The sequence below is a fragment of the Xiphophorus maculatus genome, chromosome 14, assembly GCF_002775205.1.
Source record: "Xiphophorus maculatus strain JP 163 A chromosome 14, X_maculatus-5.0-male, whole genome shotgun sequence".
Taxonomy (NCBI): domain Eukaryota; kingdom Metazoa; phylum Chordata; class Actinopteri; order Cyprinodontiformes; family Poeciliidae; genus Xiphophorus; species Xiphophorus maculatus.
The window spans coordinates 17,935,842-17,963,563 of NC_036456.1; the positions used below are offsets into that span (position 1 = coordinate 17,935,842).

Sequence of the window (27,722 nt, forward strand, 5' to 3'; positions counted from 1 at the left end):
CTCTGGATTCCCACTCGGCTGCTAAATGCAGCCCCCCTCTGTCTGTCAGAAAAGGCCAACACTGAACTCTGCTGCTGCTGTTTCACCAGGTTTCCTCCTACTTTTGTGTTCACAAGAGATTGCTAGCTATCGCTTCATTTTAATACAAAAATCAGCATTATTAAGTGAACACAGGATTTAGCTGCAGAATAAAGGCAGCAGCACTTGATTCGTTCTCTGAACACTGCAAAAAAACTAAATCTTACCAAGTACGTTTGTCTAGTTTTTAGTGCACTTAAGACAAAACTAGCTTGTCTTAGCTTGTTTTAAGTCTGTAGTTCCTTAATATTGGTAAAAAATAAATAAATAAAGTAATTTTCCCCTTGTTATAAGTAAAATAAACTGACAATGAATTAGTACTTATTAGGACTTATGAACTTAAAACAAGATCCTATATATAAGTTTAACCTTATTTAAATATATTAAGATATTTGCAGTATAAATAAGCCTAAAACTACTTTGTAAGATTCTGTGTTTTTGCAGTGTTCAGTGGGAGGTGCACTGTTAGAAACTGAAAGGAGGGCAGACAAGCTATGTTGGACTTTTGTCAGAGGGAGGGTCTACTTTTATCTGCATACATGCAGATCTGTGCACAGATCATGAATCTATGCAAACACAGTTATCACTTTCTCAGATGTAACCCTTAGAAAGATAAGGTCAAAGGGCACAGAGTGTCTTGCAACACTTCAGCAAGAGCAGAAATGTGCACCTGGTAGTCCAGGAGAAGAAAATGCTTTTACGTAACAATAATAAAACCATGTTTTATGCTGCAAGATTCAAACAAATCATGTTCGCACAATAAGAGAGGTTAACCATCAACAAGGTGATTCTGTTGATGGTTAGAAATGAAAGTTAGAAATGAAACTGTGTGCTAGTGTCAATATTGGCCCATTATGTGGTTCCATGAACACTGAAAACATTGTTCATTCATTCGGATCCCTGCTATTGTTTCACACCTGTCGACATAAAGGAGCCAAAAAAAAACCAACGTAAAATAAGAAATAATGAGGTCACATTTTTATTAAAATCTCAGATGAATGACAATGACTTAAATATGTAACAAATTTGAGGACAAAATTTACAACAAAATCCCAACATTTAGTTGTTAAAATGTTTTTTTTGTGTGTTTGTTTTAAGTAAAAAAAGTTTGAATAAAAAATGAGGTTGAATTAAGCACTAAGTTTGACAGATAATCAGAGTATTGGTAGTAATGCTACTGCCAGCTGAGCGCTTCCTTCCCCTCCACCGGCCCGGCTCCCACCTCCTCCTTCCCGTCTGGGACGCAATAAAAAGAAGACATGTCTGGAAGAAGGAGTCCAAAAGAGCTCCACGGCTGGTGGAAAGGTGCGCTCGGGTCTTTTCGACTTGAATCACACGCATCGATACTGTTCATGGCGATCAGATGGGAGTTTGCAGGAGTGATGTTGCTAAAGGTCACACCTGAGCACGGATCCAGGAGCTGGTTAGGATTGACGGCGCCGCTGTTGGTCATGACGTTGTGGACGCTGTCAAGGTTGCTGATGCCGTTTGCGGCGAGGCCCTGGGTGGAAAACGCCTTGGCTGGAGAGGCCTGGGGTGGGAGCAGGCTACTTCCTGGGCTGGGGATGAGGCTGGCGGGGCGGCTGAGGGCGAGACGCTGCGTGAGGAGCTGGTGCTGCAGCCGCCTGTCGGTCCAGTCCTCCTGAGGCTGCCGGTGGATCTTCATGTGAGCATTCCTGGATTTGATTTTATAGAACATTCTGGAGAAAAGAGAGGACACAGAAGATTTAGAATAAATCCAAACCATGTGTTGGGCTCGCCCTGGAGGCAAAGGCAGGGGTTTTGTATTGGCAGCTTCTTTTAAACTGCAAAAACAAAATCTGACCAAGTATGTTTGTCCAGTTTTTAGTACGTTTGAAATAAGACAAAACAAATGTACAAATAACTTTTCAACAAAAAACAGGAGTTATTTAAAGGGAAACTATCATTTTATACTTCCATCTGGATCTCAACCGCTTCTAAAAACAGCCTAAGCAATAAATAAAAAATAAAAAAACAACCAGTTTTTGATTAAAAGGTTATGTTTTTTGGTGTCTGGAAAATGACCCGTTTCAAAAACCTTCTGAATATAATCTCACAAATCAGCAGGCATGACCCCTCTCCTAGTAACCCCAGAGAAGCCAGCCCGTTACCTAGCAACCCCAGCAGAGTTCCAGCCCGTTACCTAGCAACCCCAGCAGAGTTCCAAGCCTTTAGTTTTACTGGATTTAAAGTTACAGAATACTCTGAAACAGCTCAAAATAGAACTGACCAGACTGAAATCTCATTATCTAACAAACATTTTGTGCAAAAAATATAATGATCATGTTTTGGAACCCAGAAAACCTGAATTAGCAATTACTTTTTAGAATCCTATTCTCCCAACCCAGAAAAAGAATTAGACCAGAGGATACCTACTTATACTTATCTACCAATCCTGAATAGGAATATCTAGTTTATTTAATTTGGATCAACATTATTATCTTTTTCTTCTTTTGCTCTTTCCTTTGGTTTGTTATTTTGTTTGTATTTCCTTTTAAATCCTGTAAAGCACTTTGTATTGCCTTGTTCCTGAAAATGTGCTATATAAATAAAATTACCTTACCTTACCTTTGTATATCGTAATCTGTTCACGGAAGCATAATAAGTCAATTTTAAGTAAATAATTTCCTAATATTCGTTTTAAAAAGTACTAGTTCCTCTGATGTTACAAGTTATAACTAGTTTAGCTAGTATCTTTTCATCAATATTAAGAAATTATTAACTTAAAACAACCGCTTACCTCTTGGTAAAAAAAGTTACTTTGTTGTATTTCAAGTGTACTAAGATATTTGCACTGGAAACCAGACAAAAATCTGTGGCAAGATTTGGATTTTTGCAGTGTAATAAAGCTGGTGCTACTCACTTGCCACACAGCTTGCAGGGGAAGAAACTGGCCAGTGAAGGAACAGGAACCGCCTCTTCCAGAGCAAACGGCCTCTCCAGTGGCTGGGAGAGGGGCGTCATCTGTGAAACACAACAACTTATGAGCTGGAAAGCTCCGACTGACTCACTACGTTGCATAATCATAAAGCACTTCACTCAGTTTCTGAATGCTTGAGGCAAAACCATTTTTACAAGAATTTTTTTCTTACGCATTTCTGCAGCTCCTCCTGCGCCTCTCTGATCTCCTCCTCTTTTTGCTTCTTCTGTTTGTCCACCAGCTTTTTGCTCAGGTAGTAAAACTCCACGCACTGGGACACCGTCTTTGTCTTGACCTGCAACACGCAGCAGCAGAGTGTCCATGTTGTCAGACTCTGACTGAAATTCAGTGTTTAACAGAAGTTTTCTCTCCAGCTGAACGAGCTGCTATGCTGTGAGCAAAATGCTGAATCATTCACACCTGAACAAGTACGGGCATGAAAAACAAAACCCACAGCCAGAAGAAAGAGGAGGACAAATCCAAAAAATGATGAGCACAAAGTTACATTTAGTTTTGAAATAAAACTATTTTTTTATTTTTATTTTATAGAACAAACCTCCGATTGGTGCACTGTATAAATAAATAAAAAGTTCATTTCCACCAAAAAACTTTTTAAATTAATCCCAGAAATTTTCTAGAAAGAAGAAACTTTCTTGAGTTCCAAAAGTCAAAACTTTTCTAGAAGAAACTCAGAAATTTTGAGATTGATCTAAAAAAAATGTTAAAGAAAAAAACAGTGAAATTTCTGAGTTAAAAATGTGCTGGGAAAAATAAATAAATTTTGATATTAATCCAAGAAATTTACTAAAAAAAACATTGGAAATTTGGAGTTTCTCCAACCATTTATTGCTTAACTGGCCTTGAGAGGTTGAGCAGCTGAAGACTTTCTTCTGCCTACATCTCCCAGAATGCCGTGCATTGCAATGGATATTCCATATATATTAAATATTAAATTCTATCAGATGTTTTATCTATTAATATTGATCACATTTACATCGCGACATGCGTTATTGATTTATTGTCCAGCTCTAGTAAAGAATATCAGTGTCATTGTTTTACCGTCTTCTCAATGAGTGGAAAGTCTTTTCCATACGTCTCTAAAGCCACATGGAAGAGATTCTTCTCAGTATCTGTCCAGAAATCACAGCCTGTAGAGAGAGAAGGGGGAGGGGACACAGGACCGCAGAAACAATGAAAATAAATACCACAAGGTCTTCCTATCATGCATGACATGCTGGGATGCAGATGTGATTACCTGCTGTGTGGAAAAACGCACAAAGATATAATTTCATAAGTTAATGTAACAGCTGCTTGAAGACTTTTGTTTTTAGACTTTTTCCTAAACAGATGATGGTCGGTAAATCTGTCAGGAAATTGAGATGTCTAAACACCAATAAGCTGTTTCTTTACGGAGCCGCTCTACTGTTACTTACAGGGAAAATACTCACCTGACTGACACACAACAATGTCTGCTTTGTTCTGGGCTCCTTGTGGAATTAAACGGGTGAGAGGATTGGATGTAAGTGGGAGGAAATTCAGCCTACAACAATGATTTCTACTGTACAAGCTGCAGAAACGGGTTCCTCTTTTTCACATGCATACCAATTCTCATAGCTGTTGGCGAATGCTTCAGGAAAGTTTTGCTCACCCTAACTTGTTCTGGTAAGTCTTTCCTGTGTTTTTAGTAAACAAAACAGGAAAGACAGCTTTACCTTTTGTCTGAATAAAGCATAAATATCTGGTTAAGGAGTTGGCTTGGTTCATGAAATCAAGCCTGACATCTTTAATGAGGCTAAATCAGTAAATTGAACAACAAACCTGAAATAGATATAAACATATTTAAATACACCAGAGATTTTGGCTGTAACATAATTAATTGTGCAAAGTGTCAGGTGGTAAGAGACCTTTTGGTAGCTACTGTATAGTTGAAGATAATACACTATTGGTATCTTAAAATATAATTTTTTATAAGTTTTTTACTTAAATGTCTAAGTATAAGACTTAGCCAAGCACATAAAACTTAAATGCACTCTGACTGTTGATAAGGGTTTGCAGTAGGTAGTTTCCTTTTAGAATTATGAAGATAAACAACCATTTGACTTCCTTGAAAAACAAATGTTTTCTTGTCTTTCCCATACTGAAGAGTGGCTAAGAGTCCATCATGTAAAATGTACACACTTGGAAAACAGAAAGTCAAGTATTGTTAGTTATTTTTAGGGAGAGCCAAAACGTTTATCACTAGTTTGTAAAAAAAATATATATATATATTTTTTTCTGTGTGCTATAGTTCTTCAAAAACTAAAATCAAACGTTTGATGTCTTACATTTTACACTTTCGGATTTTGGAATTGCAATAAAAGATTAATTTAGCTGAAGTACTGACATAAAGAGGGAGACTGAGAGTTTACCTGAGTAGTGGTAGTCTGCTACTGGTGAGGGCTGTGAAAACAGCAGCATCTCCAAAGCGGCCTGCAGAACAAACAAATGGAAATTAATAAAAGGAAAAGATGCACAGAGCTTAGGAACGATTCATAAAGAAGGATAAAATGGGTAAAACCTTTAAAAACAAAAAAATCCCCTGAGAGACAATAAAACCATCTGTTCTTACCATTGTGTTCCCCTTGCAGTAGTAGAGACAGTGCAGCGCTAGCTCTGTGTTACTGCCCCCTCCTGGTAGGCAGCTGGAACTGCACATAGACAGCAGCTTCTCCACTATAGATAAAACACAAATAAAGAATTAAAATGTAAACTCCATCCAACTGGGGCTTCATTCAAGCTTAAATAAAGTTGACCAGCAGGTGTTGCAGCTTACCTTGGCACTGAACTTTAGTGCTCTCCTGCAGCTCGTCCCAGGGTTTCCACACCAGCTGCTCTGGAGGGGAGTCGTCCTCCGAGACCCAGGAAGCCGGACACTCACCGTCCCCAACGCAAGGAGGAAGATCGGCTTGGAAGTCTGGACCCACGTTGACATATCTGAGAAGAAAACACCAAACTAGTGACCTCTGAACCTTCAGAGCCACATAAAGGCAGTCAGCCTTCTATCACCTGAGAAACTTCTCCGGGATTAAAAACATTAAAGAAACATTGATCATAATTTTTAATGTATGTTGGCTTGATGACTTTGGAGATAGCTTTTGAGAAAATGTAATGTTTGTTGCTTGTTTCCTAATTGGTTACTGTATTATGTTTTTATGGTGTAAAGGACTTTGAACTGCCTTGTTGCTGAATGTGCTACACTAATAGACCTGTCATGATTACAAGTCTTACTGGATAATAAATCTTTCTTAAATTATTACAATAAATGATAACATTGTTGTTTTGAGACCATTTTCAAGTAATATAATAATGTAACGTAATGTATAGTAATGGCATAATAATGCAAGATCAATAAACTTTACATTGTAAAAAACATTTAACACTGGAACTGAAAATATCCAAAATAAATAAACAAAACAACAGAAACAAAAAAAATAAAATGAATTATGAAGTCTCTGTAAACATAATTATTCTTTTACACATGAGCTAACTGAGTCCAAAGCACCAGACCGAAGACATCTGTCATCCAGTTTTAGATAAAAAGAGAGAAAAGAGAAAAACAATAAATCACGCAAGTCTAAATAATTGAGTTTCTCTTAAATTATCATCATTTATTCACAATAAATCTATTGCAACTGGCCTAAATACAAGTCAACTTGTCTTGTCTGTTGCTGCGCCTCTTCAGCTAGAAAACCAGGTGTGATGTGTTGTAAAGCAGAAAGGCCTGTTTGTGTACTTTACTTACGGTAACCCACATATCTCCTCCTCCTCTGCCCACGCTGTTTCTTCCCCCCTGCGGTGAACAGACGAAAGGGTCGAGAAGAGGCCTGTGGCCCTGCGGGAAGGATTGAGAAGCGGCCGAGGAGTGTAGCGGCTCCAATTCTGAGCCCTTTTGGATCGAAGGATACTTGGAAACGGCCTCCCAGTGTAGACGGGTTTAGCTTGTTCCTGCAAAAAAAGACGAGGAGTTCACCATTACTGCTTCTTTATAATCATGCAAATGTAACAAACAGAGTAAAGTTAGATTTAGGTCAAGAGAGGAATAGTAACTTATCTTTGCATCTGAACAAACAAAATCATTTCCTCTCTAGAAGAGCAGAGATAACTTCCCGTTATGTGCCTACATGAGCCTCGTTCTACGGCAGGAACGACATCCCACCTTTCACACTCCATCCTCCTTATTTACACGCCTTATCTGTTAAACACGTCTACAAATAAGGCTGTGGTTTTGGAATCTGTAGTAAAGTTGAAGCTCCTCCAGGTGCAGCAAGCGCCGCCTGCCTACCTGCTAACCTGTTTACCGGGTTTAGTTGATTAAAATTGATAGCAATATGCAAACATGGGCTGCAAATTTTTAAAATGCAATCTGTGATAATGTTTCTAAAGTCAAACTGAACAATCGCAGTGGCATGTTACGATTTTGATCACTTGCTTTCTGTGTAATAACTGAACAGTAGACATTCAAACTCAAACTGACAGCTTCTACAATGGGCTGCTCCATTCCTGTGCTGCTTGTTTGCACAAAAACAAGTACAGGAAATCTTCAAAACATAAACTTTATACATTCCCCTGTTACTTGTTTTACCTGCCATAATTAGCATTTTCTGTAAAAAATAAAAACAAAAAGCTAAAATGTATTTTTTTCACTGGAGCAATGTAATCTGACACTCCAGCTTTTAGAAATACAACTTTTAATTTGAGCAAATTTAATCAGCGGGGAAACAAGAAGTAACTGATTCTTTTAACCATCTACAAAATGGGAAAGACAAAAGAATCCTATTTGATTGGGGTAAATGTGTTGATCTTCATTACTGGAGAAATTACAAGAGAAAAACAACTTTTATAAGTTAAGTTTGAAACAACTGGATGTCCTCAATGTGGCATTCCTCAGGGATCTTTCTTCGGCCTCTTTCTGTTTTCCACATACCTGCTTCTTCTCGAACAACATGTTTAGTTCCATGCCATTCTTTGTTGTTAATATTCCACCTGGCCTACCTAAAGCAGATATTTGTAGTTGTGCTAGCCATTATATAGTCGTCTTTCTAGAATTAAACCCGGAGAATCTCAAATTCAAGGATCACACTGATTATTTCAGTCGTGTCAGTCAAATAATATCATTAAGGTTGCTAGAAATACAGAAGTTGGATTTTATTTTATTGAAATTCATATTTTATTTTATTATTTACTTATTTATGTATTTTTGCATCATTACATCAAAACAATTTCCTACCCTGTGAACTGGTTTACTGGCAATGGACAGAAAGTGATTCTGATTTTCCAATGAGAACAAACAAATTAGCAAATTTTACAAACGCACCCTCATTTTTTATGCAGCTAAACTAGAAAGCGGATAAAAAAACAAAAATCCAATAATTCTTTTAATTATTCTCATTGTTTTTTACTGGTGCTGATAAAAACAAAACCCTGTACTGTACCTGTGGATGCTGTTGGTCCAGACTGACTGGTTCAGTCTTTATTTTCTGGGCCACTTTGTAAGTAGATACATTTTCCGTGGCTTCGTGATGCTTCCCGGAGAATGGGTGAAAGGGAAGAGAGAAAGGAGCATTTGAGGATGGACTGGTGGCATGGAGGGATGAGCGATGGGTTGAAGAAGAGAGGGATGATGGTTCAGGAGACTGGAGAACGTCACAAGTGGCTGAGGACATGAATTTAAAAACAAGGAGGGATTAGAAAAAGGCTAGAGAAACCATGTCCCTCGGAAGCAGATCTGTTCACTCATTTAAATTTTAAACTGTCCTATTATGCTTCCTTGAAAAGGTTAGAAGACATCTGTTGGCTACAAAACATGTTCATTACATTTTTTAGCCTGCTCAGTTAAAGCTCATATTGAGCAGAATGAGCCGTTTTCTGGACCCTTGTCACTTTAAATTCAATTAAGCTGCTGCTGGCCTCAAAGTTTACACTCCAACGTGAAAATGGCGGCAAACAGGTGAGTAATTATACAACTGTATGAAAAGTAGTAGTCTGAACCAAACACTTATCAGCAGCCACTGATAAGTGGGTGCATAAAACCAGCCCACAAAACATGCTGGAACTCAGGTTGCTAGGTGACCGGCTGGAACTCAGCTCAGGTTGCTAGGTAACCAGCTGGAACTCAACTCAGGTTGCTAGGTGACCGGCTGGGGTCTACTGGGGTTGCTAGGTGGTCGTAGTTTCAGTCGAATGTCACTTACCAGTCTTTGTGAAACCCAAAAACGTAAACTTATTGCCAAAAAAAACTGAGTATTTTTTTAAAGTCCTTGGCCTGTTTTAAAAGCAATAGCGACGCAAACGGACAGCAAATTTGGGTGAGTCTATTTAGTCTTTCTCGCAACAGATGTTAATTAAACTCTTTCAGAGTTACTTCAACAAAATATTTAGTTATGTAAACACTTGAAGTAGTTAATGTCTTGTTGAAATAATTCTGAAAGATTTAACACAAGTTCTGAGAAGGACGAAACGAACTCAGCACAGAGTTGATTTAACTCTACTAAACGTGCAAAAATGTTCAAGTGTTGAAAATCAGGGAAAAATGCAACTTTCAACTGAAGTTTTAAAAAAATGTCAGACGTGAAAAGCGAAACTGCGATTTGCATGTGGGAAATGGGAAACTTCACAAGCACACCCACAAAAACCCACACGTCCCGTAAATTTACATGTGGGTATTAACCTAAGAGTAAACTCCTTTCATTTAGACCTGGTGCGTGCTGTTCTACATTTTTATAAGTAAAGCATGCTTAATGTATGTTTCTACCTGTAGCGTTCCCAGCCTGGTCACCTTGAGAGGACCTCAGGCCACACTTGGAGTCGCTTTGGTCGGCTGCCGGCTGTGGGAAGCAATGCGACAGCAGGGGGAACTTCCAGATCATCCCAGCAGACTGAATGCGAGGTGGGAAAAACTGAAGTCCGCCCAGGGATTCTGCGCCCTGGGTAACCACATGTCCTGCCCCTCCCTGTGAGCCTGGAGAGTCTGCTTTGGAGGGCGACTGGGAGGGAGGAGGCAGCGGAGTGGGTGGAGGACTCAAAACTGAAGACATGAGGTGAGACGACGAGGGTGGGGAGGGGAAAGAAGATGACAAAGAGGAAGAGGAGGGGTGAAGATAGGTGTCTTGGTCGAAAGAGCAGCTATGCCTCAACATGACTGATTCCAGTCCATTCTCCCAGATATGTCCAGAATCCCTTTCAGGAGGCATTTGGAATCGTCTCCTTCTTTGGGGGAGGAACGCGTCGGAGAAAGAGTCCAATTTTTGAGTGTTGATGCCTACAGGTGATCCCGAGCCCAAGCTGTGGGCGTCTGCCACTCCTCTCCACCTCCGCTCTGCCGGACTGCCGACCTCTGCCTCCCCTGTTGGTGACACAGTGAGCCATGACCCTTCACCTTCCGCTGGCTGAAGCTGATCCTCTCCCGAACCGCAGCTGGACCCGTAATCTTCCTCTCCTCCTGGGTAATGGTTGCTCAGCTTTGACTCCGTCCTGTTGAAGGACGCAGTTTGCTTACCGAAGTGGTTCGCGCCGACCTCCCTGCTGCAAACGGCTTCTCCTTGTCCATAACTGTTATAGTTTGACCTGATCCTCCACCTGTCTCCCTCTTCAGGAGCGCAGTTCATCATGCAAAACACATCATTCGTGTTGCTGTGGAAGTCATCCGCAGCGCTTTCTCCACTCTCCCCGTCGTCCCAGATCCCCTTTTTTCCGTACCATGAGTTGTCAAAGTGACCGCCAAGTCTGTTTTCGCCACCAAAATGTCCTCCCAAACCCGCATCTCCATCCACGCTACTCCCGCTGGTGGTGAGGAAGACTCTGTCACTGTCACTGCTCGCCCTCCTCACCCCAGATGAGGTGTTTGATGTCAGGAAGGAGGCCGCGGACTGCTCCTCTCTGCCTCCATACTGGTCGTGGGAGTCCTGGGCGGAGTGTGAGGACGGGTACCCGGCATCAGGGCTCTGAAAGCCGGATAAGGTCAGGGGGAAAGAGGTCGGACGGTGACGATGATGCTGGAGGTTGGAGAAGGACTGCGCGGACGAGCGACCCTCCATGGTGATAGTGTGCTTGGTTTTGCTAGAATACCTGCAAGAAACACAGAATAACCAGAGAAATTTAGGGAGAGTCATGCAAGAGTAGCACTACTTCAACGTATTTTTACACAAGTAATAGTAAAAATGTATTTGTAAAAGCCTACTCAAGCACTAACTGATCAAAATATTAATCATTCAGTATCTTAAAAATACATAATCAGACAGACCAAAAAGTGTACATTTTTGTACCTTAAAGAGCAAAAAAAAAAATAATTCATCATAATTACAAATAAACAAAATCAGGAAAGAGAAATATCTTTTTCTAAATCAATTATTTTCAATATAAGACTTATGACATTTTAACACAAACTGCAGGTGTGTGTCTGTGTCTGGTAAATTTTTGGTTAGTACAAGTTTCTTCTTCACTTGGTGAATTTACTCACAGTGGGTAGAAAATCCAGAAATATTACTCACTTAAAAGTAACAATACGTCAATGTAAAATGACTCCAGTAAAAGAAAAAACTGTGTTTTTCCCAAAAGGTCACGGAAGTAAATGTAACTAGTTACTACCCTGGATACAGATATTTATTGGATTTAAACATGTATTTAGACATGTATATGTACATTTCTTGTAGGAAATCACACTTATTTTTTGTCTGTCCCCTCAGAGTCAGAAAATGCTCATAAATCAATTTTGTACAACTTGAGTTTTTGCATAAATGCCTAATAATACAAATATTATTTATTAAGCAGAAGGACATTGCAGCCATTTAGAATATTTCGATTAAGATTTGTACAAATTAATCAAAAGTGTTTGCTTACATTGTGTAATATTTTACATTAAGCTCAAACAAATTGAAGCTTCTAATCTTAACCACGTTTCACTGATTTGTAACTTGACATTAAAAAAATTATTTTTATGGCTTTATTCACTTTTTACAATTTATGTGATATTTATTGGTAGAAATTTATTTAAAAAAATTAAAATAAGTTAATATTTTATTCCAGCAGCATTATTTTAAGTTAAAATAGATTTTTATCAGTGAGGTGGAGATTTCTTTAGCCTTATTTACCTTCCTCTCCACAGCTTGTTTGCAAAAATAAACTGCAGTTCTCGTAGTTGTAAACCTTCTAATTAATATTACGACTGTATATATATAAATAAATCAGTTGATATCTAGGGATAAGAAATCAGTAGCTAGAATAAAATCACTGCTGGACAATGTCTCCCACCCAATGCGCCAAACTGCTGCATCCTATGTGCACAAAGAAGCGTATTGAAGATCCTTCCTCCCAGCAGCTGCTCTTCCTGTACATTTCGTTCTTTAAATCACTTCACTCGTCTGTAAACCTTATGCAGTAATTGTGCCTCTATTGTTATTTTTATATCTGCATGCTTCCACCTATCTTTAACCTGCTGCTGTTGCACATGAATTGCCCTACTGTGGGACAATAAAAGATATCTCTGTTCTGTTCTCATAAAAATCAGAACGCATGCAACAGCAACAATAATATAGTTTCATTTATACCCCGAGTAAACAGAAAGGCACATTAGACAAAAGATAAGTATACATTGAAAAAGTTTGGATTTCCTCAAAAAGTTTCATTCTTTGCTACTGCAATCGAAGATAAATTCATTTTAAAGCTTTTTTTCTTGTACCAGAACTCCCAGCAAATACTGCGTGAAATTAACATCATGTATCCTATTTCTCCAAAAGACTGCAAGGAGTCCCACTGATTTCTATGTTGACTCATTAAACTTCATATCATGCACACATGACAAGAAGAATGATATTAAAAAACAGACTTTATGTGCATAAATGACCAGTTCTAGTTCTCCACGATGCAGCTCGTCGGTTGCTTTTTAAACGCTTCTTTGACAGCTTATTTTTAGTTACGTGTAGCTTTGAAAGAGAAGACTGAAAGTAGTCTATCTGAAGTAAAACGTAGTTTTGGTCATCTGTATCATAAAATATTCTCAATGTTTGTTATGTTTTCACAGAAATACACGTGGCAATGAAAAATGAGCAAAAAAGCCACTAAATAAATATTAAAAGCAGCAACAATAGTGTTCTGGAAAATCCAAGAAACCATGCATAAACATAAACCAAATTAATCTCCGTCTACTTTCAATAAAATACAAAGTACATCCCCTTTGCATATTTAGCATGTGTGGATTAGGGGTTTTGTAATTTGAGAAATTTCACGCAAAATTCTCCATTATGACAAAATTGTTTGCTTCAGCTTTGCTTAGTTGTCCTTTGTGTTGTGATTTTTAAAAATAAGCTGGTAAAGATTGGATCACATATTGACAGCTTCCTTTTTACAGCAAGTCATCTGAAGTAACTTTCCCATAAAGTTCCCACGCTTCAATTCAGGATCTGGAGCCAAACAGAAGTAATCAGAAAATTATTATTAAACCCTAGTTAAAAAAGGAAAACTTACTGCATTTACCAAAACTGAAAAATACCCAAGTTTGTATCTGGTAATAAGCAGGATGTTGAGTGAGTCTTAGAACATCAAACCATCTGGCCAAACGCTTAACCAACCAATGAGGGGGAGACTTAAAATTAAAACCACACAAAGTACAACTGTCAAAAAGGATGGTTTTTGCTGTTTTCTCGCATTAGAGACAAAAGTTACATTGTGGCCATTAATAGCAGACGATATTGCAATATCATCTGCAAAACAATTACTAAATTTCAATTCCAGAAAATGTATAAAATGTATTTATCTAAATGGTTGGCATTGCATTTAAAAGAAAGGGTTTCACTTGGAGTATTTACGCTTTATCAGCTCCTTTTCAAGCTGAAACAGCAAAGTTCAAAAAACTAAAACAAAAGAATCAGATAGTTAGGCGTGATTGTAAATTAAATGTAGCTGTTTACACAAAGTCATGCGGCGGGAAAAGCAACAAACATTTTTTAACAAACATAACTTTCCATTCAGCAAAACTTGATTTAAATATTTTCTTCACACCGTTTCCATATAAGCAAATCTTTGAGCTGTTAAATTTAAAACATTTGCTCATTTCTTCTAAACATTTAGTTCCTGGCTGTCTTTTTCTTCATTGTCTCTTATGAAACCACATTCTGTTCTAAATAGGACACTGAGTGAGTCAGAAAGAGAAAGAACAAAGTCAGATGAAGCGATGAAGAGACAAATACACTGTATATATTCTGAGCTTTTTCTCTTTACCAGTCCTTGGCGCTTAATTTCCTTTTCGCATATGTTCTCCTCCCGTTGTTCATGTTTTCGCCTTCTCACTGTCCTCATCATCGTCTCTGGGTCCTCAGCTCTTCACTGTCTCAAGTGATTTTCAACCTTTAGCTCGAGTCCTTCCTATTTGTGTGTTTCACACACACACACCCATCATAATGGATAGAAAACCAACCATAGGCCACACACATCTTTTTTTTTTTTGTCAGACTGAAACACACACGCACACCCTGACTTTCATACTTACACATTGTTGCAGGTGTCAAAGAGGACCAGCGGGTAGTGATGTTGCCTCTACTGCCTTTGCGTCGTCGTGATAACCACATCCTGAGGAAACAACGCTGACGGATCTCCCTCCTTTTAGCTATCTTTATCTCTCTGCCCCCCACCTCCATCTCTCTGTATATCTTTCCGTCTATCTGCTCGTCCCCACATCGCTGCGTCTCTCTTTCTCACCAAGCGTTTGTTGTCCTCTCTTTCTTCTTCTTTGTTTTTTTTTTTTCTTCAAATCTACGTGCCATTCGGTTTCCTCCGAAATTGACCCAAAGATGCACCAAAAAAACATCTTCTTTTCCAAATAAAAGTACCAAAAAAATAAAACTTTAAAAAAACAACAACAACGACTTCCAGTTTGGTGCAAATTATTTGTGCGTTTAAGTCACTTTTCTCAGCACTGTGAAACATCCTGTGATTTATCTCAGTGGGGTAATTTCTCCATCCCTATGTCTTAATTACGCTTAACGTTTTGTGTGTGTGTGTGTGTGGGTGTGGGGGTGTGTGTGTGCAGAGGGACCAGATGTTTACCAGATCAAGACTCTACCGGGCTGAGTCAGCTGACAGGAAGTGAAAAAGAACGAAACAGGAAGGAAGAAGACGGCGACAAACGATGAGGTTCAGGGAACCCTCTAACACACCCAGTGGTCCCACCCACTCGCCCACCCACTCAGACACACAGCACACACCTGTAAACACGTTGTCTCTCTGTACTCGTTAAGTCAGCCTTAACGAGCAGAGAAAAACCTTCAAGCACCTACACAGTCAACCTCAAGCTCAACCACCAGCGAGTCCAGATGTACTGGAGTGAATTTGATGACCTTTGTCACAGACATGCAGGTTTACAGACTGGAGACATTCATGTGTTCATCGTTTTTGAGTTGCACTAGTTTTGAAAGTCTGCCCTCATGTCTTTTACAGCAAGAACAAATCTAAAATATTAATAAAATAAAAAATACATTTTCTATTTATAAATTGATTTAAAAGATAAATATGAAAATAGAACTAAATTAGATTTTACTGTAGTATATTTTACTATTTATTTAAACAGTTTTCTACATATATTTTTTCATTTATTTAATTTTATTATAACAAAATATTTAATTCCCATTGTAAAAATTATTTTCTCTATTTAAATAATAAAAAAAAAACGTAGGTAAAGTTCAAATATTAGCTGTAAACTCTTCAGATTAAACGTTCCTTTTTTGCTTTATGAGGCATGATGGAGCTGCTCTGAAATCCTCCGTTTTATAGTTGTTTTGTAAACATAAATTATAATTTATTAAGCGTTAATTTGATTATCTCTGCTGCTTGCAGATCAAAGGTCACTGCCAATTATCCTTAATTTCTGGATAACATTAAAACTGTTTAATTTTATTAACTTTGCTGAGTCTGAACTGGCACTAAATTACGCACATATTTAGTATATACATATATTTTTTTAAAACAGCGTTCTCTCACCTGACCATGTCTGACTGATAACCAAGGTGTAAAATTTGCATGTAATTTATGTTCATGTCAAACAGCTGCAACTTGCAGAAGACAATCAGCAGAATTCAAGTTTACCGTCAAGCTACAGTCAGTCACCAGTAGCTTTACTGGCAACAAGTTTGACCAGCAGAAGTTGCTGGAGCAACTATCTCCAACATTATTGTCCCTTTTCCAATAGGCTAATCCGTAAACACGACACGTCAACGTGACTTTAAAGCCTTCAAGTACACCGATGTTTAAGAGAAAATGATTTGCTATGAAAATAGCAAATAAAACACAAATTATTGGCTCTGATTTTGCACTGTGGTAACAAACGGGGAAACATTTTTTAAAAAGATGGAATGGTTGACCTCTAATGGAAACGTTGATCGATGTGCCTGTCACTCTAAACGAGGAAGTCAAAGGATGAACACATTTCAACCAGGAAGAATTATAAATTTTTATACAGAAACGTTTTTATAATTTTCCTTTTTAACTGTCAAATCATCTGTAAGTGTTGCAGCATTCGTCTTACATGCAGTGTGAACGAAAATCTTGGTCCCGGTCTCACTTCTTTTCAGTTATTTTGGGGGCTGTATGAAAAAAATCCCTGCATCTTTCAAGTGCCTTGCACAATTACTCATTATGCAGAGAAAAAAAAGAAGCGTCTTAGACGTAACTCCATCAGTACAGCTCTAAAGTCAGCAAAAATGTTATTTCTAGAGGATATCTGATAGTAAAATGTAAAAATTTAAAGGAAGGAAAATGTTTTTGCAAAGTTGGATGTATGCTGTACCTTTTTATTTATTCTATTTATGTCATTTAGAGAGGAGTATTTTGGATTATATCATTACAAAATACAAACATAAAGGCCCAAAATTATGAAGTAACTTCCAAGAGACACGTGAGAACCCGATCTCAGTCCCTGACGCGTAGCCCGGCGTACAGATCCAGAAGGTTCTGACTGCCAAACAGCACAGAAATGGCTGCTACTCTGTAGATTACTACTCTCTGCAAATCGATCAACAACATTTACAGCACAATGAACATTTCTCCTGAACAGTAATTTTGAATATGTATTGTCGACTGATTTTATATTTATTTACTACACATGACTCTTTTTAAACACAGCATTGATGTTTTTTATGCATTTTTCAGTGAGCTTGTGCAACGTAATTTCATTCTACGCTGTTTGTGGAGGAAATCTGTAAAAATCAGAACAAGTATGCACAATTTTCCTTATGTATTTTTAGGTATGCATAAGTATTATCACACCACTGAGGAATAAATATTAACCGTAAAGAAGGGCTGAGAGTTGCAGCTTAAATGCAAACGTAACAGCTCACATATCAGGTTCCTCTAAAGAAAGTACTTTATAATTATTGTAAAGCATCGGATCTGCTTTCTATAAATACAATCTTGCTTCAAAGCTTTTAGACAGTGAAGTATTATTGTATGTTCATAATATACTATATGTGGTCAGTTGCTCACAGCTAATCTTTATTTTTAGTGGCTGCGATGTGGTCAATGTGTAAGAAGAGGTTTTGATATCATCATCGCAATTCTTAGCAACAGCATCACAGTTAAATATTTTCCTCATAGCCTTGAAAGGCTGCATTAAACTCAAGAAATTAAACTCCTAAACATGGTTTAAACTATGCCATGATATTTTTTCTGAGAATTTCACAATACTTCAGTAAATTGATGTCCGTTTCAGGAGTGAACCAGACAATGATCTTTGTGTTCTGATGCAAAACAGACAACACAAGCAGACCCACATAATTTCCCACATGCAAAAATCTCCATCAACATGACATGAAACGGCCTTCACTTCAATTAATTTCAATAATTTAATCTTTTAGGCCTTATAAATTTAGGCTGTGTATATAAAGATCTATTTTTAACATGCTTGTTCAAATCACATTTTTAGTTAAAGTGATGCATACATAAACAAATTATTTAAATAATAAGTCTTTAAAAGATAAAGTCTTTTAGTGCATATGGAAAAAGCATACATATTTTTGGTGGTTTCTCTCTGTTTAGAAGACTTTTTTCAACATAACTTGAGCAAAGGAGATACATTTCTATACAACTGCAAATTATTCATGGAAAACTGGCCAATTTGTGGATTTGTGCCTAAAATATTCTAAACAAAATGCATTTTGGGAAGCTGAAATACCTTGGCTCTATACTACTTTACGCTCTCTCTATTGGCTGGCATTGGCAAAGCAGCCAATCCAGGAGCGGCATTTATTTTCCTTGGCACTGATTGGCTGAACCGTTAAGACTAGTTGCTAGTTTCTGCATTGAGATAATCTGTTTCCACAAATATACCTTAATATTAATCCATATTAAAGTACATTTGGTGTTTGACCGATTAAAATAAGGAGAATAAGAATTTTAGAGTCTGATCAGAATCTGAAGTAAACAGACATTTATTTAGACATTTATTTGTTTCCAACCAAGTACGGCTCATTTCCATTCACCTGAAATTAGTTCAAAACTTGTTTGGGTAGATAACACAACGCTGAAGTTAGAGTCAAGTTCAAAGCTTTTCAGATAGTGAGACAGAGCTACCAATCATACGCTAACTTTAGCTCATTAAGACAGCAGAAGATGCTTGACGCTAAAGACATTTAGCTAAGAAAAAGAATAGAAAAGCCAGCATTCACCTGTAGAAACATAATAAATATATTGTAGGTCAGAGGAGAAAATCTAAAAGTGAACTAATTTAATTGACGCCCTGTTTTACCAACTTTATAAACAAAGGTTATAAGCTGTGGTTTCCAAGCTAACACGATTTTCTTTATACATAATTCATTTTAACAAACACGACACTTATCTTGCTTGAGCTGAATGAAGCCTGTGCAGATTGTTGCTAAAAATATTTTCACATCTTTTTTTTATTATTATTTTTGTAAAGATAAATAACAAGCCTTTTTAAAGTATTCTTGTCTAGTTTTGTCTCTCATTATAATCGTAATTATTATAATCGTAACACAGAGCGCCAGAGACAGCACATGAACTCCTCTCCTTATTTACGACCCAACACAGAGCACTGCAAACCTGAATCAGTTTCGATGTCTGAGCATCAGAGTGGGCGTAAAGGTGACTGTTAATGTTGAGGTCATTTATTCGGTGAGACTACACTCCTGAAAACCTCATCATTAATATGTGTTACAGATAATAATGTGGTGCATTCAGAATAACCTCAAAATTAGCATACGTGATCAGGTTAGACATGTTTACACTTCTGTAACATGTAGTCCTTAAAGGTACAAGCACATTTCTCTGCATCAGATTGAATTTTATATCCTGCTTTTAATCGGGAAGAAAATGTTGTAGATCATAAAAATGTGCTCTCTTATTGTGTGATGTATTAACATATCTTTGGGTAGCCATCATGAACACAGTTTGTTTTTTTCCTGCCAGAAACAAACAAAAAAATAATATTATTTTTAATGACAATTTCAACTAAATTGCAAACTGATGGACGACATTACGGCGCTGCTACGCTATTATAATAACCATTTAATATAATCTATTTCGCTCTTTCAAAACAGAAAAGCAAAACTATTTTCCTACTGCTGCAAAAACAACAGAGCATGTAGACAACATATATATAAATGTTATACACAATGAGATTTGTGATTGTTTTGATACATAAACAATATCACTACTTTTGGAGGGAACAAAACGATGTTAAAATCTATAACACTGTAAAATCGTATAAATAGGTTTGCAGGGTGAAAGGATATACAGAAGTGCAGTTAGTGTTAATTTGTTAGGATGGCCTCCATATTTACACCATTAGTCCGTCAATCTTGACCCCAACGTGCCATTTTGACAAGCGAAGACAATTGCTTGCTCCTGTTGTATTTCTAATGACATTTCTAGCTGCAAAACGCTGCAGTCGAGAAAAATGTCCAATGAGTTTGTTTGATATTTATTAATTTCATTAAAAACAAGACAATTATATAAAATAGAGATGCACAAATCAATAAAATGAAAGGCAGCAGAAAGAAGAAAAAAATTTCATAATTTTTCAAAAAACTAACTTTTACCATTCTCTTAAATATGTAAATGTTTATTATCTCTCTCCAGACCATTGCACAGTTTGATTCCCTGGATTGAGGTTTGCTCCTGCAAACTGGTACGAAACCACAGCTTCACAAACATCAATATTAACTTTCTATCTTAACAAAATTGACTTGAATAAGTGAAATTTGTTACAAAATGTGCACAAACCTCTCAGTCCTGGTGGAAATCTGCACCCATCAACTTCTCTGCATCTCCTAATACTCATCTCTCCTTTTGACTGAATGGCAAACATTCATCAAATCTCTTGCAAGATTGATGAACAGTTTTCGCCATTAACTTTTACCTATCCATCAACATTTACAGCTTTATTTTAACATTAAATTAGTCCATTTTTAATTATCTATTGCATATTTTTAAATGTATGAGTGTTTTCAGCGCTTCTCTCTTGCACCACGTGTTGTGCACAGACGATGTAAAGGAAACCTGAATGATTTCTTGTCACAGAGAATAAAAAGCTTTGTGTGTCAGATCCTGGCCCATTTGCCTGATTGTTTGCTTAGTTTATTCAACTTTAATCAACACCACCCAAGTATAATTCTGTAATAAATAAATTTTTCGTATAAGTGTAGAGGTTGCTTGAACCACTTTCATGTTCATATGTGAAACCGAGTGTGTTTTGAGCTTCGGTTCAGGCAGCGCACCTGAAATTCGCTGCAGATATTTTTGCAGCGACAGCAAAATGAATCTTTTGAAGCTGTTGATTTCAGAAATGTTGTGCATGTTTGTCTAGATTTGCTCCCCCTTTTCACTTTTCCCCTCCTGTCTCATTGTTTTAGGATGCCCAATTTGCTGCCTGAGCAATATCCAGTTTTCCTCCAATTGCAGAGAAATTTGTCTCTCATGCTGCACGGCAACTCGACCCACCATACGGTTTCCCAAAACTACCAGAACATGACGCACAAAAGAATTGTTCTGGTTTTGTTCATTTTAAATTAGATCCGTTTGAATTCCAATAAAATATTTTGGTGCAGAAAGGACAGCGAATTTAAGCACTCGAAATAGTTATTTGTCAATAAAATGAACACTAAAAAAGCATCAGTTCCAGATATCATTGCTTTACGAAGTCTAAAAATCTAACTGAAAGAGTACAGGGAGTCTTCTGAAATATTTTCTGCCGTGTTTCAGCACATCCTGCTATGAGTCTCATGTTTGTATGAGCAGGCAAACGTTGAGAAAAGAGTCGAATGAAAAATGTGTGAATGAAAAGGATGTGAGAGGTTGGAAGGGGGAGTGCGGAGGAGTCGGCACGGGGGAAAACGTTTTCTGGTTTTCTCTCAAATTCAACTCAAAAACCTGCGGGAGCAGAGGAGGGGGAACGAGACGCTCGCTTCTGGACTTTTTTTTTTTTTATTTCTCTGGGCTCTAATTTTTTTTTTTTTATTCTGTCTGCGTCTGTCTGTTTTTCTTCCGTCTCTCAGTGACTGCCGGGAACAGTGGAACAGAATGGAGGATGAAAGTTGTAAACAACAAATAAGACATTATAAAAAGACACAAGTCGGCCCATGTAACTGATGTTTGCTTAGTTTCCAGCTGTCATCATGGCTACACAACAATGTTTTTGGAATAAACTAAAGTTTTACGTGTAATGGAAGAAACGAGAACGCGGTAACTTCACCTGAAAGTGTTTTTGAAAGACAAAAAAAGAAACACAAGCAAAACTACAAACCACTTTTCATAAAAATACAATATAGACAAATAATTTAGCAAAATACAGTTAATGTATTAAAAATAATAAGAGTAAGCATTCATTTGCTTTTTAAACGGTAATCTTTCTGTTTAAATAAAAATCTGAACAATTTTATGACTACTCAATATTTGTCTGGACTGACATTATAATGCACTCAAAGTTTATCCATGCATTTCACAGCAGTTTGGAGTAAACATTTCACCTTAATATGTGCAAACAGGCATTAACAAATTTAAATAAAATGCAAAAAGGCATAGGAAAGGTTTGGAAAGGAGTGGAAGTTTCCCTGAAATCAAAAGCAAACTTTCTTAAAAAAAAAAAGAAGAAAAGCTGCCTAAAAGTAATGCAACGGCTTGCTTGACAAGAGCTTTCGTGTCAGAAACCAGAAAATGTTCAGAGACTCCACCGCTTGCACATTTCTGCAACGCTTCAGAGTCACAAAGAAGTTTAAAGACTTTCATCATTCAAGATTTGTGATTCCTGAGCCAACAAAGGCCAGAACGAGAGAAGAAGCAGCTATCACGAAGTGTGGCGATGTTAGTTCGTATTTAATACAGCTGTAAACGACGCCATAAAAATAAGTAAAACATCAATTTATGCAGTTTGTACAAAGGAATATTAAAAAGTCTCAATCAGATCCACCAAAAATGTTGAATAAAGTTTCAGTGTCCATTTCAGAAAAAAGAAAAAAAAAAGATCTGCAAAGCTTAACAGGCATTAAGATGGGAAACAATCTTCTGATTGTAAGGTGCAGAGCAAAGGTAATGATACGGTAAGATCAATTTAAAGTGTGAGACTGAAGCACAAAGACCACTTGTCTTCAGTCAGGCTGTGGTTTCAAAGGGCTGAATGTTGGATTTCTACCATGTAAATAAATATAGGTCACAAAGGTCAACCAGCAGAAAGGTGAATCTGCAATCATGTTGGTACTTCCGGAGTATTGGGTAAAATTTAACTATTTGATTTAGCAAATTTAGTATTTTTATATGCAAAGTTGGTAGTTTCAAATTTGTGTTTGGATTGATATTTCTTTCTTCATTCAAACTGGCAGCTACTGTGCTCTAAATGTAAAAAAAATAATAATAATTTAAAGACAGGCTCAACTAAGTTCCCCACAAAACAATAAAAACCACAAACATTTAAAAACTGTAGGTTAGGAAATCACTATAACACTAATTAGTAATTAAAAATCTGCTCTGTAGCTTTAATCAGTAAGATCCAATAGAAACTAACTTTAAGAGGGCCAAGAAAATGTGAATTATGGGAGCAGAAAGCCGCCTCTTCATTTTCAACGTAATGCTCAGCGACTTTCAGTCGGGCGCCGATGTTATAAAAGATAACGTCTGGTCCTGAGACTGTTAGCTGTGACTTAGCAAGCAGGACAATCCTAACTGACGACAACATTGGGTTTGCAACGTTAAGTTATATTCATGCACCACAATTAATTTATTGATTTGTCTTAAAACTAAGTTTATGTTCTGTACTTTCCTGGCACCTATAGTAAAGATGTGTAAAAATATTTTTAAAAATTCAACCTTTGGTTTGAGTACATTTATCAAGAAGTGAAAAAAATATATTTTAGCAAAATCACAAGTGCTATGATTTGTGATGGAACTAAAAACTCTAAATAAATAAATGCAACTTATTTATAATTTCACCTTTTAAAATAAATCTAGACACATTTAATTAGCAATGCCCAACTTCCTGTTTCTTTCAAGAATAAATATGACGTGACACAGTGGCCTCATTTCTCTTAGCCACTCTTCAAAATGGTAAAGAGAAGAAAACATGTCTTTAAAGTAATGTCGACCAATAAGGTACACTTTTAAAAACTCTACAGCACTTCAACATAACCCACTGCTTAAGATTTATATAATGAAATCTCAATCATAAGTCGTGTTCAGTAGAAAAGGTTCGGTGGCTTGCAGGGGTAGATTCTCGCCGCACAGTCAAAGATTCACGATCACAACAAACATTTTCTTACGAATCTTTCACACTAAAATAAAAGTTGTATTAAGGCAGCTGGTAATCACACTGTGTGACCTTCATAAGTTAGAAAATGACAACAAGAAAATTACTTTTTGACCAAAAGTACTGATTTCTAATTCAATAATGAAACATTTTAGAACAACCGGAACCGTGAGAAAAAAAGCTGGAGCTAGATTTATTTTGGAGGATGACGAAGCAGGTAAAAGCATAACAAAAACAACGCACAAATGTGCTCTTGTTAAAAAAAACCCCAACATTTTTACCTCATCTTTAGTCTGGAGTCTGTGGAGTCTAATGTATCTTATACCAAGTACTTTTTGTTCTATAAACATGTTATTGTGAAAATGCTAATTAAATAATATCCATTAAGTAAACAAGTCATGAAGCTGGTTATTTAGGATTAAACAAATCATGCAGGCAACTATTATTGTGATGCATTCACGACATTTTAACACGTCGGAAACTAAAACGTGGCCATTTTCAATATTTTTGTTGCTTAAACATCGGATTTTTTGCTTCTGTTTCCAGAAAACTGGTTGCAAAGTGCTTGATCTTCACAGACAACCACAACTAATAAAACTATTTTTTTTTATTTGTATGCAGATTACTGAGATTAGATTTGATAAACCTTTTAGTCATCCTCTGCTATGAGGTTGCCTTTGTAAGGTTTCTTTTTTCTTTTTTACTAGGTAGTGTTTGCATGACTACAGCTACACCACAAAGTTACAAGATAGAAACATCACACAGGAACAACCTAGATACCATAGAGGGAAGTCAAGGCATCAGGACTTACATTTTGCAACATTTAGTAGTAATTTAGGATTTTCAGTTTCTGGAAAGCATCCCTAAACAGAGCGTAGAAAAAAGTAGGTGGTTTGACCTCAGGGTGTGTAAGCAAAAACCTTAAGCGCCAAAACACAAATCTGTTTTCAGCAGGTAATCATGTGAGGAAGATTTCGAGGGAGGCCGCCGCAGCAACGGCGAGGGAACTACAGGTTTCCATGGTTGAAGAGGGAGACACTGCGCGACTGCTTTCCGGATGCTATATGGCAGAGCGAGTTTACCGAAGCAAGAAACCGCTAGAGAAAAAAAAACATCACATGACATGTGAGGTTCGCTTTAGGTGGAACTCATGTAGGAAACGCAGTGGAAAAAAGGTTGAATGGTGTGTCTGAAGCAAAAACCGAGCTTTCCAGTTATTCAGACTTGATAATCCACTGATAGTGCCATGCTGAGGGCCAAACCCGGCTGTTCTAATAAACGAAATTTATGTAAGTGAAGATTAGAGAATGAGATAAATTAAATTAAATACAAAGATCTTGTTGTGGTCTGCTAAAGAACATTTCTATTGCAGAAAAGTGCTAACCATCTAACTCAGGGGTGCCCAAAGTCGGTCCTCGAGGGCCGGCATCCTGCATTTTTTACTTTTCTCCCTGGTTTAACGCACCTGGATCAAATGATGGCTCGTTAGAAGGTCTAAGAAGAACACTAACATGCTGAAAAGGTTGGCAGCCCTCGAGGACCGACTTTGGACACCCCTGATCTAACTAAAATGTAATAAAAAATGTACATATTACAGCTACATACCAATAATTTATGTTTCTGAAAATTAAAAGAACGATTTCAATACAGAAATGTTATGTATGTAATAATGGGGAAGTTTGGTAGTCTGCGACCAAATCCATAATGAACACAACGCCAAGGAAGTTGGTGTCTCAGAGTGCTGTATCCAAACATATTAATGGAAGGTTGAGTGGAGGGAAAACACACCGGCAATAGACTTGATAGGATTGTTTGGTGGCGCTTCACAAGACATGTTGTTTAGTCGGTGCTTTAAGAGCCTGCAGACACAGACGATGACTGTGTTAAGCAAATTCTAAACCACCGAAAACATCAAAAAGGGTATTAATTGGCCAAGTACATAAAAGTAATTTGGAAGTCAAGATCTAAGAGAGAAAGGGTGAAGAGGCCCAGAATTAGCGAGGTCAATAATGATTTGGGGTGCCAGGTCATCTCCTGGTGTTGGTCCACTTCGTTTCCTGAAGTCAATGCAATCAGAAATATTGGAGCTCTTCCTTCTTCCCTCTGCTGACCAGTTTTTATAGAGATGATTGTGTTTTAGAACGTGGCATCTGCTAACTCTGCTAAAGGTACTGAAATCTGGTTCAATGACAAAATTTTACTGGGTTTAATTGGTCATCAGACTCCTCTGAGCTAAATCTGAAAGAGAGTCCATGGAGTATTGTAAAGAGGAAGATAAAAACAGAAGAGTCAACAATGCAGATGAGCTAAAGGTCACTATTAAAACAAGCTGGGTTTCTATTGCCTCAGCAGAATGATCACAGCCATGCTACGTCACACTGATGCAGTAAATCATGGAACAAGGAGCCCTGACGATAAAATACTGCATTGAAAACGGATATACGTTACAATATTTCTGTATCAAAAATCCTTTTTACAGGTCTAATGTAATAGAAAAACTTGAGTTTGGGATTTTATGTGGTGTCAACTATAATCTACATAAAAATGAAACAAAGTATATAAAATCTTTTGAGATGGACCTGCTCATTAGCTCTACAAACAAAAGCAAAGATTAAGAATGTTTTCAAGTTAAAACAGACCCGTTGGAAAAGAAGTTTATGACCAAAACATAACATTAATAATAGTATATCAAATGTATATGCTGCTTTTTAGGGCACTCAAAGACGCTTTAAAAAGAAATGCAACAGAAAACATGTTGCATTTCAACTCTAAGGTTTTTGTGACAGTGGGTGAGCTGTCACAGTAGTTCGGTCCCACATGGTTCTGCAACTCATTAGCATACTGTTAGGTTTTCTCTACCCGAGGTTTAGTCTTACATTACGACAAATAGTTGGACAGCCTCACTCGATTCTTTTTCAACCTTTTACTTGTGATGTTAAGCCATGAATTCACTCGGTACAGATGGTGTTTTAATCTGGGCCGACTCCGACTTGGCACCGACTCCGAAGTTCTACTTCCTAACGTACAAAACACGAACACGGTTGTTGCCCCAATTCCTACTGCAGATGTCAAAGAAGGTCACAAAAGTAAAGGAAGTCAAAAAATAGCAACAGCAGCGACGAAGAAGCCTCCATCTACCGTTTTGTCCACCTCAGCCAGGAGAAGACTTCAACAGATTACAACAGCGGAATCAGTCCAGGAGTTTAAACGGGTCAAAACCTCAGCAAAGAGGAAGGACAAAAGACACACGTCCAATACGTTGAATGAAACATAGGGCTTAAGTAAAGGAGAATAAACCCTAGCTGCTTGACTATATCTCGGTCAGGGGCACACAGAGGCCCTGGTTTATCGTAACATGACATCTAAACAACGCTCACAATGAACAAAGTCAAGCTTGTGGTTTTAAGCCTCTCTGTGTAAGAACTTGTTTGGTGTACACACCAATCTGTTGTGGGTAACAACACTCAAATGCTACAAGTAATGTTGAGACTTAGAAGAAAACTGTCACAGTAGAAGACAATTATGATTTTGAAGGGAATGGTTTATATATCTGAGTCAAGTTTATGGGCTATTTGGTGAAAGAATCAAACCAGATTAATAATTATAATAAAATTTATGGCTAAAATAGCAGGAATTGGGGCATTTCAGACACATTATTTTAATATGTATTAACAAATTATGAGATTTCAGTTTATTGCAAACATTTATAAAGACAAACCAAATTAACCAGGTGCACCTGTCTTTACCAGCCAAAGTAAAGACGGGTGCTCTTCCATGCCAAGTTTATGTCACTACCATAGCTATAGCTTCTGTAAACTATAATTTCATCAAACAATCAGGATGAAACATATTGTCTTACCTGTAAGGTTGTCATTACGAGGAGAGATGACAGTGGAATGTGTTTGGTCTGCTACTTGCTGCACATGTGTG

The 27,722-nt window shown here is 37.4% G+C and overlaps 1 protein-coding gene across 3 annotated transcripts; it reads right to left on the reverse strand.

Moving 5' to 3' along the window:
- Positions 1-1,041: 1,041 nt before the first annotated feature.
- Positions 1,042-27,722, reverse strand: LOC111610813 (transcriptional-regulating factor 1-like). 3 transcript variants are annotated; one of them, XM_023345760.1, is made up of 11 exons: positions 27,652-27,722; positions 9,810-11,122; positions 8,491-8,711; positions 6,801-7,003; positions 5,832-5,992; positions 5,628-5,731; positions 5,428-5,488; positions 4,079-4,167; positions 3,192-3,314; positions 2,963-3,063; positions 1,042-1,778 (listed from the first exon to the last, which is right to left on the reverse strand). In XM_023345760.1, exons 2-11 carry the CDS (start codon positions 11,089-11,091, stop codon positions 1,253-1,255), a joined length of 2,871 nt encoding a protein of 956 aa, XP_023201528.1. In that variant the 5' UTR covers positions 11,092-11,122; positions 27,652-27,722; the 3' UTR covers positions 1,042-1,252. The 3 variants fall into 3 exon arrangements, with proteins under 3 accessions (XP_023201528.1, XP_023201529.1, XP_023201527.1); XM_023345761.1 differs by lacking the exon at positions 27,652-27,722 and adding an exon at positions 14,538-15,027; XM_023345759.1 differs by lacking the exon at positions 27,652-27,722 and adding an exon at positions 14,270-14,503.